The sequence below is a fragment of the Phyllobates terribilis genome, unplaced genomic scaffold, assembly GCF_046119375.1.
Source record: "Phyllobates terribilis strain yellow unplaced genomic scaffold, ASM4611937v1 Scaffold_3__8_contigs__length_932513732, whole genome shotgun sequence".
Taxonomy (NCBI): Eukaryota; Metazoa; Chordata; class Amphibia; order Anura; family Dendrobatidae; genus Phyllobates; species Phyllobates terribilis.
In genome coordinates, this window is record NW_027362763.1 from 394914000 (window position 1) to 394937164 (window position 23165).

Genomic DNA, 23165 nt, shown 5'->3' on the forward strand with positions numbered 1-23165 from the left:
CTCCATCTCTGTATTACTGGTGAATTACTCCATCTCTGTATTCCTGTGAATTACTCCAGCTCTGTATTACTGGTGAATTACTCCAGCTCTGTATTACTGGTGAATTACTCCGGCTCTGTATTACTGGTGAATTACTCCATCTCTGTATTACTGGTGAATTATTGGCGAATTACTGCAGCTCTGTATTACTGGTGAATTACTCCATTTCTGTATTACTGGTGAATTATTGGTGAATTACTCCAGCTCAGTATTACTGGTGAATTACTCCATCTCTGTATTACTGGTGAATTATTGGTGAATTACTCCAGCTCTGTATTACTGGTGAATTACTCCATTTCTGTATTACTGGTGAATTATTGGTGAATTACTCCAGCTCAGTATTACTGGTGAATTACTCCATCTCTGTATTACTGGTGAATTATTGGTGAATTACTCTAGCTCTGTATTACTGGTGAATTACTCCAGCTCTGTATTACTGGTGAATTATTGGCAAATTACTCCAGCTCTGTATTACTGGTGAATTAATCCATCTCTGTATTACTGGTGAATTACTCCAGCTCTGTATTACTGGTGAATTACTCCATCTCTGTATTACTAGTGAAATACTCCAGCTCTGTATTACTGGTGAATTACTCCAGCTCTGTATTACTGGTGAATTATTGATGAATTACTCCAGCTCTGTATTACTGGTGAATTACTCCATCTCTGTATTACTGGTGAATTACTCCATCTCTGTATTACTGGTGAATTACTCCATCTCTGTATTACTGGTGAATTACTCCAGCTCTGTATTACTGGTGAATTATTGATTAATTACTCCAGCCTCTGTATTACTGGTGAATTATTGATTAATTACTCCAGCTCTGTATTACTGGTGAATTACTCCAGCTCTGTATTACTGGTGAATTATTGATTAATTACTCCAGCTCTGTATTACTGGTGAATTACTCCAGCTCTGTATTACTGGTGAATTACTCCAGCTCTGTATTACTGGTGAATTACTCCATCTCTGTATTACTGGTGAATTATTGGTGAATTACTCCATCTCTGTATTACTGGTGAATTACTCCAGCTCTGTATTACTAGTGAATTACTCCATCTCTGTATTACTGGTGAATTATTGGCAAATTACTCCAGCTCTGTATTACTGGTGAATTACTGGCGAATTACTCCATCTCTGTATTACTGGTGAATTACTCCAGCTCTGTATTACTGGTGAATTACTCCAGCTCTGTATTACTGGTGAATTACTCCAGCTCTGTATTACTGGTGAATTATTGGCGAATTACTCCATCTCTGTATTACTGGTGAATTACTCCAGCTCTGTATTACTGGTGAATTACTCCAGCTCTGTATTACTGGTGAATTATTGGCGAATTACTCCAGCTCTGTATTACTGGTGAATTATTGGCGAATTACTCCAGCTCTGTATTACTGGTGAATTATTGATGAATTACTCCAGCTCTGTATTATTGGCGAATTACTCCATCTCTGTATTACTGGTGAATTACTCCAGCTCTGTATTACTGGAGAATTACTCCAGCTCTGTATTACTAGTGAGTTACTCCAGCTCTGTATTGCTGGTGAATTATTGGCGAATTACTCCAGCTCTGTATTACTGGTGAATTAATGGCAAATTACTCCAGCTCTGTATTACTGGTGAATTATTGATGAATTACTCCATCTATGTATTATTGGCGAATTACTCTAGCTCTGTATTACTGGTGAATTACTCCATCTCTGTATTACTGGTGAATTACTCCAGCTCTGTATTACTGGTGAATTACTCCATCTCTGTATTACTGGTGAATTACTCCATCTCTGTATTACTGGTGAATTACTCCAGCTCTGTATTACTGGTGAATTACTCCATCTCTGTATTCCTGTGAATTACTCCAGCTCTGTATTACTGGTGAATTACTCCATCTCTGTATTACTGGTGAATTACTCCATCTCTGTATCACTAGTGAGTTACTCCAGCTCTGTATTACTAGTGAGTTACTCCAGCTCTGTATTACTGGTGAATTACTCCAGCTCTGTATTACTGGTGAATTACTCCATCTCTGTATTACTGGTGAATTACTCCATCTCTGTATTACTGGTGAATTACTCCAGCTCTGTATTACTGGTGAATTACTCCATCTCTGTATTACTGGTGAATTACTCCATCTCTGTATTACTGGTGAATTACTCCATCTCAGTATTACTGGTGAGTCACTCCATCTCTGTATTACTGGTGAATTACTCCAGCTCTGTATTACTGGTGAATTACTCCAGCTCTGTATTACTGGTGAATTATTGGCGAATTACTCCAGCTCTGTATTACTGGTGAATTATTGGCGAATTACTCCAGCTCTGTATTACTGGTGAATTACTCCATCTCTGTATTACTGGTGAATTACTCCATCTCTGTATTACTAGTGAGTTACTCCAGCTCTGTATTACTGGTGAATTATTGGCAAATTACTCCAGCTCTGTATTACTGGTGAATTATTGGCGAATTACTCCAGCTCTGTATTACTGGTGAATTACTCCATCTCTGTATTACTGGTGAATTTTTGGCGAATTACTCCAGCTCTGTATTACTGGTGAATTACTCCAGCTCTGTATTACTGGTGAATTACTCCAGCTCTGTATTACTGGTGAATTACTCCATCTCTGTATTACTGGTGAATTACTCCAGCTCTGTATTACTGGTGAATTATTGGCGAATTACTCCAGCTCTGTATTACTGGTGAATTACTCCAGCTCTGTATTACTGGTGAATTACTCAATCTCTGTATTACTGGTGAATTACTCCATCTCTGTATTACTGGTGAATTACTCCAGCTCTGTATTACTGGTGAATTACTCCATCTCTGTATTACTGGTGAATTACTCCAGCTCTGTATTACTGGTGAATTATTGGCGAATTACTCCAGCTCTGTATTACTAGTGAATTACTCCAGCTCTGTATTACTGGTGAATTACTCCATCTCCGTATTACTGGTGAATTACTCCATCTCTGTATCACTGGTGAATTACTCCAGCTCTGTATTACTGGTGAATTACTCCAGCTCTGTATTACTGGTGAATTACTCCATCTCTGTATTACTGGTGAATTACTCCAGCTCTGTATTTCTGGTGAATTACTCCAGCTCTGTATTACTGGTGAATTACTCCATCTCTGTATTACTGGTGAATTACTCCATCTCTGTATTACTAGTGAGTTACTCCAGCTCTGTATTACTGGTGAATTACTCCATCTCTGTATTACTAGTGAATTACTCCAGCTCTGTATTACTGGTGAATTACTCCAGCTCTGTATTACTGGTGTATTACTGGTGAATTATTGGTGAATTACTCAATCTCTGTATTACTGGTGAATTACTCAATCTCTGTATTACTAGTGAGTTACTCCAGCTCTGTATTACTGGTGAATTACTCCAGCTCTTTATTACTGGTGAATTACTCCAGCTCTGTATTACTGGTGAATTATTAGTGAATCACTCCATCTCTGTATTACTAGTGAGTTACTCCAGCTCTGTATTACTGGTGAATTACTCCAGCTCTGTATTACTGGTGAATTACTCCATCTCTATATTACTGGTGAATTACTCGAGCTCTGTATTACTAGTGAGTTACTCCAGCTCTGTATTACTAGTGAGTTACTCCAGCTCTGTATTACTAGTGAGTTACTCCAGCTCTGTATTACTAGTGAGTTACTGGTGAATTACTGGTTAGCTACTGCAGCTCATTTCCATGTGTTTACATCCAGCCACTGCCAAGCAGATAACAGTTGATTAATGGGGGTGCCTGGTGATAGACCGCCACCAATCTCATATTGATGACCTATCCATGGGATAAGTTACCAATATGGTGTGACTGCACAACCCACTTTAAATCTGTAAGTTAGTTTTATTTTAATAATGCAGAAATCACATGTTATTGATCAGGCATATTCCATTTGCACTAGCATTTAAGGTTACTTCAAAACCCTTCTTCTAAACACAAAGGAAATATAACATCTAACTATATAAAGTGAGAATTTTGTTTACTATTAGGTTCATATTTAAGTAGACTTTACTTTTTAAACTGAATCTGTTAGCAGATTTTTCCTGTTTAATTTGAGGACATCATGATGTGGGGGCTGAGACACTGATTTCAGCAATGTGTCACTTATTAGGCTGTGTGCTCTTGCTTCAATATAATGACTGTTTTATCAGCAGGAGATTATCAATGCCTGATCTACAGCTTGTGTGCCTCCAAGACCTTCCACACCACCAGCACTGATAGCATCTCACTGTGAATAAACTATGTCCACAGAAAGCTGTGGTGTGGGTGGGATTGGCTTTTTGAGCTCTGCTACATGGTACAGCTAAAAATTCTGATTGTGTCAAAACTACTGCACCCAGTAAACTAAGTGACACATTGTTGGAATCAGGGTCTCTTTTCCTACATTATGCTGCTGGTGACAGATTCTCTTTAAAGTGATATTACACATGATGTAAATAGTAACTGTACAACAATAGTATTAAATATGACCGGGTAATTCTTAAAATAGTAAATTGTCTTCAAAATGGGGATGTAGAGCTTGGTTCCCAAGTTTCAGAGCCCCATTCCCAGGATCACTGAGGATCCTAGTGATAGGACTTCTAGGGATCAGGGGATAATTTACTATTCTGAAAATAACTCTTTAACGTATATTACAGCAATGTAGTGTGAATACTGTGTATCAGATGCAAACTTACTGGCAATCCTTGCAGACCTGCTTCTCCTGGGGCTCCAGGTTCTCCAGAGTCACCCTAAAATAAATATGATATATATTAGGTACTGTAGATAAAGAGATTTGCTAAGGCATCGGGTAGCTTCAAATTCCACCTAAATTCCCATGTGGTCATAATATTCACTTTTTGATGCATCATGTACTCTAAATGCATTCTGGTGAAGCTTTTCAACATCCCATGAAAAATCACCTATATGTGTGCTAAGGCTGGAACCCCCAGGATCACTGGGAAAAAGATCCTGAATCCATGTTCTTCTTAACTGCAGTCAGCATTAAATGGAGCAGCCTAGTCACAATTACGCACCTCCATATTTGATTTTCTATGGAACTGACTGAGAAAATACATTTACCAAATATCTGGTGGAAAACTGATAAATGAATTCTGTCTTCTGTTTTAACCCTTTAATTATTTGGTCTAATATAGTACTTAATGACGTGGTGATTTTTTTGTTTTTAAGTTACATTCTAAAAGTCATAATTTTTTAATTTATCCATTGAAATAGCCGCAGAAAAGGGTTTTTTTTTGCAGGATGAGTTGCAGATTCAATGCCACTATTTTGGGGTGTACAAAACTTGTTGATTAACTTTTACCAACTATTTTTGCGTGAAATAAAAATTTTGCACCATTTACTTTGCAGCATAAATAATCTGTTTAATTTATTGAGCAGGCCAGTGTTATTTCAGTAAATTTTCAATACCTGTTTTAACAGTTTTTTTCTGTTTTACCACGTTTGCGTAATAAAAAAATGGTGGAGATATGTAGGAACTTGTTTTTTTGGGGGGACAAGCTAAAAGTTCCATTGGTATCATTTTGGAGTACATACCAAAATGGTGAGAGAATACCAATACCGGTAGGGTGCAAAAATTGAAATTTGCAGATTCTCTCAAATTTGTCTGGGAAATTTTATTCACATCAAATTTATTTGATGCAAACAGAATGTGCCTTATTTATTATGCTGTGGGGTCTCTCTACATATTCTAATACTCTACCAGCTGTTACATTGTCTTTGCACAGCTATCTGTCCGATGCTCACAGCACCAATCTGGTCTTTGGACACAGCAGGCATATAATCTTCTTCTTTTTCTTAAGTCCTGTCCAATCTTCTGTGCCTCTAGTGCTGACTGGGTCTCATGACATCATGTCATAGTGATGCAATGCATGTCATGACATTGCGTAAGACCTAGTCAGTGCTGGAAGTTGGACTGGGCATGATTTGTGAAAAAAACAAAAAAAAAAGAAAGAACTGCTGTGACTTAGGACTGGGCAATTAGCTGCATGGAGAAGGTGAAGACCAAATAGATGTGAGTATAACTTTTTTTTATTTGATGTCGTGTTTGTTAAAAAAAATAATAATAATACTCATCTGGCCCTCATCTTCTCCATACATCTCCTAACACTACCGGTCCATTCTTCAGTCACAGCAGACCTTCAGTCTTACTCACAATCCCATCCAGTAAAGATGAGCGAACCTGAACCTGAGTAAAGTGTTCAGGCACGGACCCCGAACACGGACTTCCTGAGGATACTGTTCAGGTGTTTCCCGCACTGTCATCTGCGTGACAGCACACGAAACAGGGGCTCTGACCAGCAGTAACATCATTACTGCCGGTCAGACAGCTGTAGGATTACGCTGTCAGATGTCAGCGTGATCCTGCAGCTGTGACTATGACCCGCTGTAAAAAGTTTACCGTAGGTCACAGTCAGCGCCTGTGCTCAAAGTAAAAAAAAAGTTAAAATTGACTGATGAACAGCTGATAAACTCCTGTGAACTCTGTCACGGCAGGTCAGTGCTACACACTGCCTGTGTCAGTGTGTAGCCGGCTGTCGTGTAGAGCAGTCACATCTGTTGATGTAACTGCTCTACAAGCGAGATCGTCATGGGACAGCATGGATTATTTCATCACTGTGGACAGGTGAGGGATATGGTTGTTTTTTATTTATTTTTTTTGCACGTGACAATGGCTTCTGGGATTAGACGAGTATAAATTTGCTTTTTTTATTTTCTGTTTTTTTTACATGGGACAATGGCTTCAGGGATTAGGCGTTAGGTGAGTATAACTGTGTTTTTTATTTTTAAATAAATGAATAAAACCGTGTGGACTTTTATTTCATATAAAGGATTTTTACATGCCATGTCTTTATTTACAAACTATTACTATGGGATTAGTAATGGGGGTGTCTTATAGACACCTCTCCATTACTAATCCCTGGGCTTCATGTCAGCTGCCAATACAAGGTCGATCAGAGACCCTGTTTCCCATGCTGTCATGCAGATGACAGCGTGGGAAACCACAGATGTTCGATCTCCAAATTCATATGAATGTGGCCCGGGTTCGGGTACTGTTCTGGTACCCGAACTTTTAATAGATGTTCCGCTGAACCCACTGGATCGGCAACATCCAGGGGTCCGCCCATCTCTACCATACAGTCTTCTGGGCCACTAGCGCTAAATGGGCCTCATAGCATCATGACTTAGTGCACGTGGTGTAATATAAGTCATAACATTGTGTGAGATATAGTCAGTGCTCAAGGTACCAAAGACCAGACAGGACCTGTGAAAAAGACCAAAGACCTGCTATAACTGAAGATTGAAATGTAACTGTAAAGACAGAGAGGAGCTGTGTGGAAAAGACAAGGGCAGGGCACTGCAGTGTGTTGGTTTTTTTTTTAATAGCCACCACTTTGCTGGATTTGTGGAAAAGGGAATTGCAAAAAAATTAGACTTGCATTATTCTGACTTTTTCTGTAAAATGTTGATATGTTCATCTTTACACAAAGCTGTTTGACCATTTTTTATTTCACTTTTTAGAAGACGGGCTAAACAAAAACAGTAATTCTGAATGTGTTTTCTTTTTTTATAGCATTCACAATGCGGCATGATTGACATGTTAACTTTGTGAGAAGTGATACAAAATCAGATTTTTTTTATGTTTTACTGCTTTTGTGCAATAATAATATTACTTTAAAAGATTGTGTGTGCAGGCTTCTCTTTTGTGGGGTGAACTGTTATCATTACTATGAATTTAGGGTACATACTATACAACATTTTGATCACTTTTTGTTTTATTAGTTTATTGTACAGATGATTACAAATGTGGCAACAAAAGGAGCGGAGTGTGTCTGTGTTGCATGTGGGAAAAATGGACCGACAGAGGGAGTTTTCTCCCTCTGTCAGAAGTCTTACATGCCTTGGAGGCACCTGACCTTTCACACTCTGCACTAAATGGTCTGCTCTGTCTCCTAGGCTTCCTTACAATTACAGCTGAGGAGTCAGTGCTGTAGAATCACATTACATTCAATAGCACTGCCTCCCCAGTTGGATACAGGAGTGGCCTACGAGACAGGGTAGAAATGAACATCATACAGGGCAGGCACATTTACGCATCATAATTGTTTTCTATATTATTGGAGGTATAAAAGTAGAAACTTTTATACACAAATTAGCTATCAATATACAGTAGGTGTGGCAGATGCCAGCCAAAATCCAAAAGCAGCCATAGTAAAATTAAATATTAGCAATCGAGCATAGAGAATAATAATTAAGAACTTGTCACTCGTGATATTAATCATGCTTGTATGATATTGAGATTGATTGATTACAATTTTGAGTTTATATGTTTTTTTTAATTAGATTGTTCCTAGCTTTCACACTCATACCTTAAAACTGACAGATTACAGAATAGCATGTTTATGTTTCAACCATCACATTTATAAATGTGTAAACCATATCTAAAGAATTAGGATCTAATTAACACAAATCAAAGTAAAACATCCGCGTTTAATCATATTAATAGTGTTAGGTATCATATTGGTTATTGGCCTGTAAGATCGTTGTATCAAAGTGTTTTATACCTCTTTTAAGTCATTATCATCAGTAGGTAATGCCAGAATAGGTTCTAATGGTATAATAATGGAAAGGATCAATCAAGTTCTATTCATAGTCTAGTGACACTTCTAAGCTGTCATTAACCTTGTCAGTTTTAGAAATCTGCATCAAACGTTCTACACTTTATAACACTCATTTCATTTGGCATAAGCATTATAGAATGGGATATTAAATAAGTCATGTGTTTCATGACATTAATGCCGGGTACTTGATATATGACAGCATTATTATCATTGACTGCAATGAGGTGCTGAGAGGATAAGTGCTACTGTGAAAAATTCCCTTTGTGTCAATGTAAATTATCAAACTATATCTATATATTTGCTGTAATGTGTAAAAAACAAACATACTTAGGCAAACTGTGCACAGCTATCCTACTATATCTCAATCTCCACTCCATTCAATTCTACGGGATTAATTGCACAACTATCTTCATCAGTTGCTTAGAAGTTAATGAAGCAGGGGTTAAGCATATGCACAACTGCTCTATTCACCTTGAAAACCCCTATAACTGTAACAATCATGCAATCAGATAAAAGCTTCATTCATTTCAACATATTCTCTAACATACATTTTAATCTGCCAGCTAAAAAGCCATATTGAGTGCACATTGTTCAAAATTACCTTTGATCCTGGCATTCCAGGGATTCCATCACGGCCATCAACGCCTGGCAATCCCTAGAAGGAAAAAAAAAATACTGTGTGTTATTAAAAATTAGGTTCACATTTGGCGTCACAATCGAGTTCTGCCATCTCATACACATGCATGTTAGTAAGGCTACTTGCATGGCTATGGAGACCCTTAGCTGATAGAGTCACAAAGGACCCTCTTACACCTGAACTTTTTTCATCAGCCTGGTATACTGTACATGATAAATGGCACCAGTAATGTTTTGGTGAGGTTTCTGTTAGGTGATTTTTATTCGTAAATTACATAAATATGACTATATTGAAAGGCCCTGATGCATTTCTATAGAGGGAAAAAGATGTTGTGCTGCAAGCTACTGATTGGGATAATAGTAATTAGAGATGGAGAACAAGAGGAGAGCGGTCTGTTCTGTGAAGGAGAAGGAGAAGAGAACAGTCTGTGAGGGATACACCAGGCACCGGGAGCAGTCTTTCAGAAAGAAGAGAACATGAGGAGAAGTCTGTGTGAAAGAGTAGCTGGCATAGGGAGCAGTCTGTGTGAGAGAGCAGGGGAATAGGGAACAGTCTGCGTGACAGATCTGGGGCATGTGGAGCAGTCTGCGTGAGAGAGGTGGGGAATGGAGAGCAGTCTGCATGAAAGAAAAGAGGCGTGGGGAGCAGTTTGCATAAGAGAGCTGGGATATGGGGAGCAGTCTGGGTGAGAAAGCTGGGACATGGGAAGCAGTCTGCATGAGAGAGCTGGGGCATGGGGAGCAGTCTGCATGAGAAAGCTGAGACATGGGAAGCAGTCTGCATGAGAAAGCTGAGACATGGGAAGCAGTCTGCATGGGAAGCAGTCTGCATCAGAAAGCTGGGACATGGGAAGAAGTGTGCGTGAGAAAGCTGGGACATGGGAAGCAGTCTGCATGAGAGAGCTGGGACATGGGAAGCAGTCTGCGTGAGAAAGCTGGGACATGGGAAGCAGTCTGCGTGAGAAAGCTGGGACATGGGAAGCAGTCTGCGTGAGAAAGCTGGGACATGGGAAGCAGTCTGCATGAGAGAGCTGGGGCATGGGGAGCAGTCTGCATGAGAAAGCTGGGACATGGGAAGCAGTCTGCATGAGAGAGCTGGGGCATGGGGAGCAGTCTGTGTGAGAAAGCTGAGACATGGGAAGCAGTCTGCGTGTGAGAGCAGGGGCATGGGAAGCAGTCTGCGTGAGAGAGCTGGGGCATGGGAAGCAGTCTGTGTGAGAGAGCTGGGGCATGGGAAGCAGTCTGCGTGAGAGAGCTGGGACATGGGAAGCAGTCTGCGTGAGAGAGCTGGGACATGGGAAGCAGTCTGCGTGAGAGAGCTGGGGCATGGGAAGCAGTCTGCGTGAGAGAGCAGAGGCATGGGGTGCAGTCTGCGTGAGAAAGACAAGGCATGGGGCGCAGTCTTTGAGGGTACAGCAGGGGCAGTAGGGAGCAGCCTGAGTGACAGAGCAGTGGACATAGAGATGCTTTCCATCAGGCCCACTTATTAAGGTGGACAGCTTTTCATATTCTTTCCTGCTTGAGATATATACATCCCTGCCCCATTTTGAATACCTCTTGGTTTGACGCGGTACTTTTTGTTCCCTTTTCCTCTTTTAGTCCTTTTGGAATTTGTCTGTTTTTATGAATTCTTCAATAAAAATTTTAATTTTTACTTGAATACGCTCCAGCTTCCTATTTCCTCCTTTGGGTTACATATTGTCGTGGAAGAGTGTTTACTGATAGACTCTTCTTTTCGGTTACTTTAGCAATAAATGTAGTGCAAACAGGTGTCCTACTTTTGACAATGTATTCTACTTTTATTTAAAAATAGCAGCATGATATATACATACCGATTCCCCCTTTGACCCTGGCATTCCAGTAATACCTCTTGGTCCAACGGATCCCTTTATGATGAAAAATATAAATATTAAAAATATTGCACTACTTTGTAATATCTCAGAATCATATAACAAAACATGCAAAATGTGGTTAAAGACACTAAAGCCAGTAAGAGTTATTGCTTTCAATGGACTTGTAGCTGTGTGAGTATTTTCTAAACACAAAGTATAGTAATAATATACTTACTCTTTCACCTTTTGGTCCAGCTTCTCCTAATGAACCTCTCTGACCTTCGTCACCCTGGGGAAAATTAAAACATGTATCTACATTAAGTTGTAAAGGTGTAGAAGTTGTCCAAACACCCTCTCTGAAGACTTCCCTAATGTTATCATGTGGATCTGCTGTGATTTGATATGTGTGTTCTCTGCAACAGTTGTTATGATGTGACAGGGTTAACAGCTAGTGTCAGCCCAGGTCGGGGAGAGTTAATGTGGCATTTTGTACAGGAAGCTAGTTCCAGTTAGTTAGTTATGGTTGAGCTATTTAAGTAACAAGAAGCATCAGATAGCTACAGGCCACACATGGAAAGAGTGATGCGACAAGAATCGAAGGGTTAAAGTGCAGAACTGTGTTACAGAAGCCAGTTACTGTCACATTTCCGCATATCGGGTGTATCTGGATGCAGTGAGTGACAGTTCAGCTGTCCAATATAGGGCAGGAGTGTACTAAGCTGTCAGTATGGCGATGGACAACTTAGCCATCCATTCGGAGGCTGTGATGTGCCGAACTGTCAGTGTTGTTGAGTGACAGTCCAGCTGCCCAATCAGGTCAGGGGCGTGCAGAGTTTTCTCCATGTGTATCCTGTTCAGAGTGATTACCTAGCCATTTAGCTGGCTCTCTGCCTACAATTAGTGCCAGTTGTAGCAGGTGTCTGCATGCCTTGCATTCCTGTGCTCAGTCTCTGATCTATTGTTATCCAACCTTTGACCTTGTTTCTGACCATCCATTTGCCTAGCCCCTTTATCTTGATCCGCTACCCTCCTGGAATTCTGAATTCGGACCATGCCCTGACTACGCCTTTGTCTTACCCCTTTGTTTATGACGAGCTCTCTTGGTATCTGACCTTGGACCTTTTGACTACCCAGCCTAGCATCAAGACTTGCCCTTGAGTAGTGACTAGTGTCAAAGTTAGCATCTAACAGCCAGAGTACAGAGACAGGAAAGGAAGTCACAGAGACACACATTGATCCAAGTGACTAAAAACAAGGAACATTCTTCACTTTTTCTGAGTACCTGCAGTGGCATAAATAGAGCTGACGGAGGTCTGATTCCCGTAGGCAGCTAGTGAGGAGTGGGCTACTGACAATGTGTCAAACCGGTCCTGGAGAACTAAGTGGAATCTTACTCTGACCAGAAAGGAGCATGAGTTCTGCACCATAGTGTGGGATAATAGCAATGGTAGAAGAAATACTCTATTACTCTGCAACTGTACTGAACATCATCATTATGCCGTTTGTAAAGAAACTAAGATATGAGCCTCTGCTCATAAATGGTTAAAGAAATGCAGGCCATTTATCAGATGTTGGAGTAAGTTATCAAGAGCTCAAATAAAGCTGTTTTTAACTTTATAAAACGGGTATTGGCCTCCCTGGGTCATCGCATGAAGTTAAGTTCCCTATTCCATCATAATGCTTGTAGCCTGAAAAGGGGTAAGCAACAAGTCCCCAAAAAGCACACGCACACTCAGGGTTACCATAGCAGGGTGTTTTGGGAAGCGGAAAGTGAGGTTGGCCAAATCCCTCCCTTACAGAGTATCGAAGTTTATGGCAGAGTGTTTGCTTTTATCTTAAAGGATAGTCCAAGACTAAAGATATTAATAGCCTATCCACAGGATAGGTCATGAATATCAGATTGGCAGAAGTTTGATACCCTACCAATGAGCTGTTACCAGGTCCCTCAGCCATTGGAAGTTTACGGTGTATGGAACCAGAGCACTATAGCTACACACATTGTGTGTTACAGCTTCCTGGACTTTAGCTCAACTCCTATTAAATTGAATGAACACATATTTTATGTATATTAAAATCCTCACAAGGTTAGCACAAAAATAAGATTATATCAATCTAGGAAGCTTTTTAGTACAATATTTTTGGATGTCATAGAATCATAGAATCATAGAATGGTAGAGTTGGAGGGGACCTCCTGGGTCATCTGGTCCAACCCCCTGCTCAAAGCAGGATTCACTAAATCATCTCAGACAGATGTCTGTCCAGCCTCTGTTTGAAGACGTCCATTGAAGAGGAATTCACCACCTCTCGTGGCAGCCTGTTCCACTCATTGATCACCCTAACTGTCAAAAAGTTTTTTCTAATATCTAATCTGTGTCTCCTCCCATTCAGTTTCATCCCATTGCTTCTAGTCTTTCCTTGTGCAAATGAGAATAAAGATGATCCTTCTACAATGTGACAGCCCTTGAGATATTTGTAGACAGCTATTAAGTCTCCTCTCAGTCTTCTTTTTTGCAGCTAAACATTCCCAAATCCTGTAACCGTTCCTCATAGGACATGGTTTGCAGACCGGTCACCATTCTGGTCGCTCTTCTCTGAACTTGCTCCAGTTTGTCGATGTCTTTTTTAAAATGTGGTGCCCAAAACTGGACGCAGTATTCCAGATGAGGTCTGACCAAAGAGGAGTAAAGTGCGATAATGACTTCACGTGATCTAGACTGTATGCTTCTGTTAATACATCCCAGAATTGTATTTGCCTTTTTTGCTGCTGCATCACACTGTTGACTCATGTTCAGTCTATGATCTATTAGTATACCTAAGTCTTTTTCACATGTACTGTTGCTTAGCTCTATTCCTCCCATGTCCACAGCAGTTAGGTGTTATGTAAAGGCACAGTATGTGTATAAGAGGGAGAAATGCAAAAAAAATTTCAAATAGGTTCATAAAAAGAATGAGTCCTTTTAGGCAGTATAAGCAATGAGAACATATTAGAAATCAGTTAGCCCATACAATATACCGTATTTTTCGGACTATAAGACGCACTTTTTTTCTTCAAAATTTTGGAGGAAAGTGGGGGGTGCGTCTTACAGTTCGAATACTATCTCCCTGTATATACTGTGACTCTGCATGGTAGGAGGTCTGGGGGAGCAGCAGCGGGGGATCAGCGGGGCACAGGAGGCAGCAGTCGACTGATGCAGCCTGCGCTGTGCCCGCTACTAAAGAAAATGAATATTCCCTGCTCCCCATGCACATGGGCATGGGGAGCAGGGAATATTCATTTTCCTTAATAGCCGGCACACTATACAGCAGCGCGGCTCCTGCTGCGCTCTGCGGTCTGTGTGCCCACTATTAAAGCTCATGAATATTCACTACAACCCACTCCCATGGGTTGTAGTGAATATCCATGGTCTTTAATAGCAGGCACACTGACCACAGAGCGCCAGCAGGAGCGGCGCTGCGGTACAGTGTGCGCGCTCTCAAACTGTGTGAGGGTGTACGGCAGGGATGCAATGCGCGACAGTGAGAGTGTCAGCAGCAGAGCGGGACAGCGCTGGAGGAGAAAGAAGGTGAGTATGATTGTTTATTTTTTTGCGGGCAGCAGGATAGGGGCTCAAGGGGTGCCAAGCATACTAGGATGGGAGCTCAAGGGGTGCCAAGCATACCAGGATGGGGGCTCAAGGGGTGCCATGCATACCAGGATGGGGGCTCAAGGGGTGCCATGAATACCAGGATGGGGGCTCAAGGGGTGGCATGCATACCAGGATGGGGGCTCAAGGGGTGCCATGCATACCAGGATGGGGGCTCAAGGGGTGCCATGCATACCAGAATGGGTGCTCAAGGGGTGACAAGCATACCAGGATGGGGGCTCAAGGGGTGCCATGCATACCATGATGGGTGATCAAGGGGTGCCATGAATACCAGGATGGGGGAATAAAGGGGTGCCATGCATACCAGGATGGGTGATCAAGGGGTGCCATGCATACCAGGATGGGGGCTCAAGGGGAACCAAGCATACCAGGAGGGGGGCTCAAGGGGTGCCATACATACCAGGATGGGGGCTCAAGGGGTGCCATACACACCAGGATGGGGGCTCAAGGGGTGCCATACATACCAGGATGGGTGATCAAGGGGTGCCATACATACCAGGATGGGGATCAGGGGGGTGCCATGCATACCATTATGGGTTATCAAGGGGTGACATGCATACTAGGATGGGGATGCGGGGGTGCCATACATACCAAGATGGGCATCAGGGGGGTGCCATGCATACCAGGATGTGTGATCAAGGAGTGCCATGCATACCTGGATGGGGGCTCAAGGGGTGCCATACATACCAGAATGGGGGATCAAGGGGTGCCATGCATACCAGGATGGGGGATCAAGGGGTGCCATGCATTCCAGGATGGGGATGAGGGCCACGTATACCAAGATGGGATGGGGGCCAGGTATACCCGGAAGGAGGGGCCATACATACCGGGATGGAGAATATTAACAGAATTGAGGGACATTACCCCAATACCAGTGCCAGCAGCAGACTCCCTCCCCTATACAGGGCATCATGACCACATTTTTTGCTTAAATATTTTTTTCCTATTTTCCTCCTAGGTGCGTCTTATGGTCCGGTGCATCTTTTAGTCCGAAAAATACGGTATAAGGCATATATGTATACAGTCAGTATGAAAAGAAATTGACATCTGTCAACCAAAAATAGATCTGTTAAGCAGATACCTTATGGGCTTTTTCATATATTAAAAAGATGCCATTATGTTACGCTAAACTCAATGTTAATGAATGTATACATATACTCTAACATAAATATGTTTTTACTGAACTTGACAGAAAGAAATAATAAAGTCTACTCTGCTGTCCCATGTCTTTTTTGTGGCTTAATAATGTGTGCCAGCCAGATGGAGGGGGCAGCTTTCAGATACCCCCTCTCCCTATTCAGCTGAACCCTGTTATTTTTCTGTATTTCCTCCCATGCACCTGGAGATGTAATTTCTACTTTATGTAAGAGAGCAGTGAGTCCATACAATGAGTTGCCACAGTTATTAAACTCCCTATCACACACTACTTCTGTGTATTGTGTGCAGTACCTCCAGTGTATTTTCATGAGATGCAACTTCAGTCTCTCCTGTCTCCTGCTTGCAAGAGCTGATGGGAAGAAATCAATCACAAGCAGGAGACAGGCTGAAGCAGAGTCACATTGCAAACACTGAGAATATGCAGTGAGTCAGGGAAAGGCAACTTTATCTCACTGATCTATCACTTCTTGTTGCAGTTAGGACTAAGAGCAGAGCAATTCCAGTGTGATAAAACTCTGCCCATTTTGCAAAGTCATGTAGCCTGCTTGATGGGAACCAAATATGAAGGGAAGAAGGAATCAATAAAGCAGAAAATCTAGAAATGGCACATCAGCGGAAGCAGAAATACATAGGGAATATATACGTCTTTTTTTAAAGAATACCTGTTATTTGGTTGCAAATGTAAAAAATATAAAATGCATAGTCCTATATAGCACTTTACCTATGGTGTTCTTCAATGTTTTTTGCCTCCTTGCAGTTGTTTTGCCTTCCCAGCTGCCTCATCCTCTGACAGCACTTTTTGCAGTTTTCTCAAGAGCAGGGGGCATGCACTGTGCTGACTGAGCTTACCTTGAGCATGTGCTCCAACTTCCCCTCCCTTAGGTTCCACAATACACTACTTAAATTTGCACTGCTAATGTGCTATAAGAAATCAGGGTGCAAGTGGAATACAAATGAGGAGAGAGCTAGTTATTGCAACGAAGCTTAGTAGGAGGAGAAAATGTGAGAATAGAAGCGCTGATGTGCTATAACAAATACGGAAGTAAGTGGAACATAAGTGAATTAGCAAAAAATGCAAAAAAGGTTGGGGAAATAAGAGAAGAGAGCACAGAAGAGCTGATATGATTTGATAAATATGTAGCCAGTGAAACAACAAAAGAAACACTAAGGCTATGTGCCCACCTTGCAGATATGAAGCAGAAAATTTCTGCTTCATTTCCGCATGTCCTCTCCCGGAAAAACGCTTGCGGAATTTGGCAAGTGTTTTTCGCGCGTTTATGATGCGTTTAGGACATGCGGAATTGCCTTGCGTTTTTTATTGCATTGACAAGGCAATTCCGCATGCGTAAACGCAAAATTAATGGACATGCTGCGGATTTTTGAGCGCATCAAAAACGCTGCGGAAAAATCCGCAGCATGGGCATTGAAATTGCGGATTCTCATTGGGGACCATGGGGGGGGAAGGCGGATTACCTAGCGTTTCACAAGCGTTTACGCTGCGGAAATTCCGCAGCATATACGCTTGTAAAACGCTACGTGGGCACATACCTTTAGGAAAGGCAGTTTGCGTTATGATAATCAGTCCAGCAACTCATTACTGTGTACTGTGCTGAACTGTACAGGGAAAAAAATGCTACAATGCTGTTTTCATAAGGTTGAATGTTTGACATTTTTTTATTAAATATCTTGATGCTCTATATATTATAAAGGTATTCAATGTAGTGGTAAAATATATAGGACAGTGTTCTTAACAAGTTCTGCAACAACTATGCCAATAAGTCTACTAACAGCAATATAACTTATACACAAAGCTATATGTAATATGTAACATATTCACAGTCTATAAAATGATTTATCTAATAGTACTTGAACTCACAGTAGCACCAGCAACACCTCGAGGACCAGGCTCTCCATCAGTTCCACGACCACCCTAACAAAGAAAAATGCATTATCAGTATATAATACAATACAGCACATTATTTAGTGAAATGCTAAAAATCCACTTGTATATGAAGAACATTGTGGTTATTATTTCACTACAATTCATAATGCTTCAGCAAAGAATGATGAGTGTAATTCTAGTCTTCAGTGCCCTTGTCACCTGTCACTTGCCATATTATAGAGATGGTTTGAAATGTTAAAATTAAAATTCTTCAGTAGGACATAATGGTTGAAACCGAATTAGATACAAGTCTACAAAAGTATTCAATATGGGAGTTATTGGGCTAATCTATTTTTTAAAAGTTATTTTTGCCATCTAGATTCTCTCTATTTTTATGTGGACATTTCAGAAAGAAAAAAATAAACATAACCAAAGAGCCATTTGGGAAAACTAAAACATCGGGAATTTTTAATTTTCACTCCCAAAAATAGAATCTGAATTCAGTCCTAAACTGTTGCAATGTTTCAATGCAGGTCTGCATCACTTGTGTAACATAAGACGTGCAGCAACTGTGTCCTGGAATAAATATGAGTTGATCTGCCTTACCCAGGAAAGGCCATTAAACAGTGTGATGAAACATTGTACATTATTGTACACTATTTACATCCAACTTCTGCCACAGCTGATTGATGGCGATGCTGTGTCTGACCCCCATGCATCTGATAATGATGAGATATTCTAAGTGATCGTGCAGACGACCATATTTTCGGTCTGAGTGTGATCCTACAAAACATCGGATCGCACTCAGATCAATGGCATTCTATAGGGCTGTGCACATGTCCAATTTTTTCTGTAGACCGTGTCTGTCCAAGGAAAAAATCAAACCATGCACAATTTGCATCTGATATTCGGATCACATTTGACCATACAAGTCAATGAGTCCATCTTCTCCTCATCCGAGAAAATCGGATCACACTATGATCACACTCTGATAGCATAATTGAACCAATTTTTTAGAATGAGAGAAAATATGGTCGTGTGACCCTAATCTAAGAAGTAGTAGTAGTGGAAAGCCCATTTAAGGACTACTTTGGGGTTATGATGATATAAAAATGTAACAATCGCATCACAACCATGTTGTGTGTGAGTCACTTGAGGCCAAGTATTTTGAAACAAGGATCATATCCTATCCCAGGAGATTGAAAAAGGCTGTACTGAAGTTTTCTTTTCCATAGTTTAGTGTTTTTCAATAGTTAATTAACTAATGTAACTGGCTCTGAAATATTCCAGTTTATTAGACAATGTGGTTCAATGAAAAATTCTGAGAACTGCTTAGTTCAAAAACCTCAAAGAGTACTTGTCATCATGTATATGTACTAGATGGAGGCCCGATGCTATCGCATCGGGAGGGTGGTAATGTCATGATGGGGGCAGGCTTTGCAGCATTGAGAATCTCTCACCCCCATTTGCTCACCCACCTATCCACTCTCTCTTTCCCCCATGTGCTGACTTCTCCGTCTGTGCTCTCTTCTTTGACCTGTCTACCCCATGTGCTATCCCCCTTGTCTGCTGTCTCTCTCCTTCCTGTGCTGTGTTCTCCCCTCATATGCTGTCCCGTTTGAGCTGTCTCCCCCCTGTGCCCTGTCTCTCTCCCCCTGTGCACTTTCTCTCTCCCCCATCTGCTGTCTTCTCCTGTCATGTGATCTCTTCTTTGACCTGTGTACCCCATGTGCTCTCCCCCTTGTCTGGTCTCTCTCTTCACCCTTGTGCTGTCTTCTTCCCTCATATGTTCTCTCGTTTGAGCTGTCTCCCCGCGCAGTAAATCAGACCGCCGCCATCTTTGTGCAGGCAGATAACGGCGGTCACATTAAAACTGCACATGCGCTCCTCCTGTACAAAGATGGCAGCGGTCAGTGAATCATTCAGTTGATCCCGGCGGCGGCGTGTACGGCATGTTCGCGACGGTGTTCCGCTGGTGGTATCGCGCAGGAGTCTGGTACCACCAGTGGTTTCCATATTGAGACACCCATCACTTGGGTGTCCCAATATGGCGGCCGACGAACTTCCGCCGCTTGGAATTCTGGGATCCAGACACATCTGGACGGAACAGGACATGAAGACATTACAAGGTAAGTATATTATAGATAAACTGGAATATTTCAGGACCAGTAGCATTACTTAATTAACTATTGAAAACCACTAAACTATCGAATATTGTAGGTGAAAATAAGAAACTTTGTGAAAAATCTTATCAGAGAAATCTGCTTCTTTCTCCTCATAGACTGATCTTTCATACTCACAGGTGAAATCTGCATTCAGTGAACACAGATAGACTAAGATAGAAGATGGCAGTTGGCAGGGGCGGACATATCATTGGTGCAACAGGGGCCCAAGAGGTAAGGGGCCCATTTCTACCTCCAAAGCTAGTGCAATTTAACATTTTTAGGTGCTCTTGGTCTGCAAATGGCCCATATATTGTTCTTGCACGGGGGCCATTTTCTGTCTGTGTCCACCTGTGGCAGTTGGTGCTCATAAATTCTATAGAGAACTGTAACTGTAATTTCAGTAGAATGCCTGTGTCTGCCCCTAGCTCCACCCTCATCACTTCCTTCCCTCTCCATAGACTCTTATGAGTAGCAATTGTCACCTCTTATCTTTATAATGTGAAAATCTGTCTTCACTGAATATAAATTTTACAGATTTTACCTGTGAATTGAGAGTGAAAGATCAACTAGGAGGAGGAATAAGCAGATTTCTCTTGTAAGATGTATTACAAAGTTGATAATTTTCATGTGTACTAATGATTTATGAACTAAAAATGAAAGCGATGGTTACACTTTAATTTAACATATGCATACTATTGCTATTATAAACATTAAATATCTCCTCTGTGCAAATGTGAGTGCCTCAAGACTGATATAACTTTATTCTACATATCAATTATATCACAACTTACCTTGCCACCTTTGAGTCCCATTATGCCAGTAATTCCTCTTAAACCTTGTGGTCCCTAAAAGGAATATAAATATACATGTGAAGTAAACTTTACCTGTTTTTTTAGAGATCATACTGTAATACATATTTTTAGCAATGTGCAAAATACAATAGTATATTAATTTAATTGTGTGAATATAAATTGCTTATTTCGAAAATTGATAAGATAGTACATTTTCATATGAATCATGTAATTTCCACATTTTACAGAATACTATAGTTTGACAGTTACAATGGAGTTAATAATTGTTTAGGCGTGAAATTACAGTATTTCCTTTATAAATGTTAATACTCCACAGACTTGCTCTGTTTAAAAGTAGGAAAATCAGCCTTACCTACTGAATGCCACTCCAGCATTTCTTCTCTGCTGCTCCCCGATTGTTGACATGGCTGTAGTAGTGAAGTTCCATCAACTGCATATGACCTCTGCAGCCAATCACTGAGTTCCCATGTGATGCCAAAGCAAATGGCATGAAGCTTGTGAACCTAGTGATAGGCTGCAGCCTTCACCTGTTATAGACAGGGCATCAGATCTGCAGTGCTGTAGCAATAGGAATTGAGGGAGCAGTGGAGAGGCAGTGTTGGAGCGGCAGTGTGTAGATAAGGCCAGAGTCACATGAGCATATATTCTCTCCTCCGAGAGAATGGGATTGATTATGGTAATGACACTCTGTTCAAACTCTGTCAAGAGTTTGATCCGAGTGTCAAATTAGTGTGATCCAATTCTCTTGAATGAGAGAATCATATCACAGGTGCAGAAAAGATGGAGATCATAATTTCTCCATCTTCTCCATTCTGTGAGTCCACAGAAATCGGTGCAGTCCGATGATTTCCACACACCCATAGACTTAAATGGGTGTGTGACATCCGATTTGTATGCTGCAATTTTTTTCTCATGCCGATACGATATGAGAAAAAAAAACACTGGCCGTCACTGCCCCATGGAATAACATTGGTACACATCGGATAGCGCTCATCTGAGCGAGCCCTAAGGATCATTATCTTCATTTTAAACATTGTAAGTCTGTGCAATATTAACCTTTAAACATGGGCAAGCCAAACATTAGGATATGTTCTAAATATTTATCACACTCTCATACACCCAAGTTTGGAGATTTAGAATAATAATCAAATATGTATCACTTTCTACAAGAGTTTAAAATCTTCACTATAAATTAAATGAATACAAAATGTCTAAATGTATTGGTGCTGGTTCATTCCACGTACCTGCTAACATTTATGATTTTACCAGGACAATCCCCCAATTAGTCCAGCAGAAGTAGTGAGGCCTATTCTAACGTTATTCAAAAGTGGGTGATTTATAGCAGTCTTGGGACTTAAAAATCTCAGATTTGGATATTAAAGCGTTGGCTTTATGATCCATAGAGGAGACACCCAGGTGGGGCTAGCAACTTTGATTTTCATCCATTGTAGGAAAGTAGAATTGTGTAGGTCCCAGGATAAGGGCCATCTAAGGCTTTTCAGAAGTTTTTGCTTAATTAACAACATTATTATAAAGCAACCCCATGCACACTAATTAGATCGGCTCAATCCATCAATGTCAACAGGTCTGGCTGCAAGTCTAATGTGTTTGGGGGCTCCAGACAATAGATTGACAGGTAAGTATCCTGCATTTCTGATTTCAGGCAGCCAATCCATTTGTTCGCTCTGAAATACGCCACCACCAGAAATGTCTGACAGCGGCTCTCTCATAGAAAACACAGGAGTGTTTAGCACAGTGAGTGCTCCTGTGTATGAGAGAGTCAGGCGAAATAGTTGTCAGCTGAATAAATGGCCGAACCATCGTTCAGCCAGTAGCCAACTAAAATGGGAGGGGAAGGCCTAAGGCCTAAGTCATACTATAACCGTTTGACACCTATATAAACATAATAATATTGGCAATGTGCACTATCAACTTTGGATTGTAAAATATTATATATCATATAAAAATATGAAACTAAAAGAGCTTTACTGGAGGTCCTTGGGCACCAATTTCACCAATCTCTCCTTGTTCACCTTCTTCACCCTGAAATGAAAGAATAATATACAAAATTAAAGAAGAAATGAAAGTATCTTTATTATTACCATTCTCTACAATATAAACATATCTACTGAACAAATGAAAAATGAGGCTGCATTGCCTAAGAACTGGAGCATAGCATCCACTGGATTGTATGTGAGATAATCATCTGGCATTCACATCCAGGCCGTCAGAAGACTATCTAGTCAGATTGGTACTTTGCACTTAATCAAAAGTCTACCAGCTTCCTCATTACAATGCATCAATGGAGCTGAGGATATTATATTCAAAGGTAATAAATGTATAGAAACTACACTGCAATTG

The 23165-nt window shown here is 40.9% G+C and overlaps 1 protein-coding gene across 1 annotated transcript in view; it reads right to left on the reverse strand.

Moving 5' to 3' along the window:
• COL9A1 (collagen type IX alpha 1 chain) overlaps nt 1-23165 on the reverse strand; it is a 196829-nt gene that overhangs the window by 45506 nt on the left and 128158 nt on the right. Inside the window, exons 19-25 of the mRNA XM_073675505.1 lie at nt 22794-22847; nt 20784-20837; nt 17822-17875; nt 11379-11432; nt 11144-11197; nt 9277-9330; nt 4731-4784 (exon numbers count right to left, since the gene is read on the reverse strand). Of these exons, the coding sequence (XP_073531606.1) occupies nt 4731-4784; nt 9277-9330; nt 11144-11197; nt 11379-11432; nt 17822-17875; nt 20784-20837; nt 22794-22847 (378 nt within the window). The remainder of the gene's footprint in view (nt 1-4730; nt 4785-9276; nt 9331-11143; nt 11198-11378; nt 11433-17821; nt 17876-20783; nt 20838-22793; nt 22848-23165) is intronic.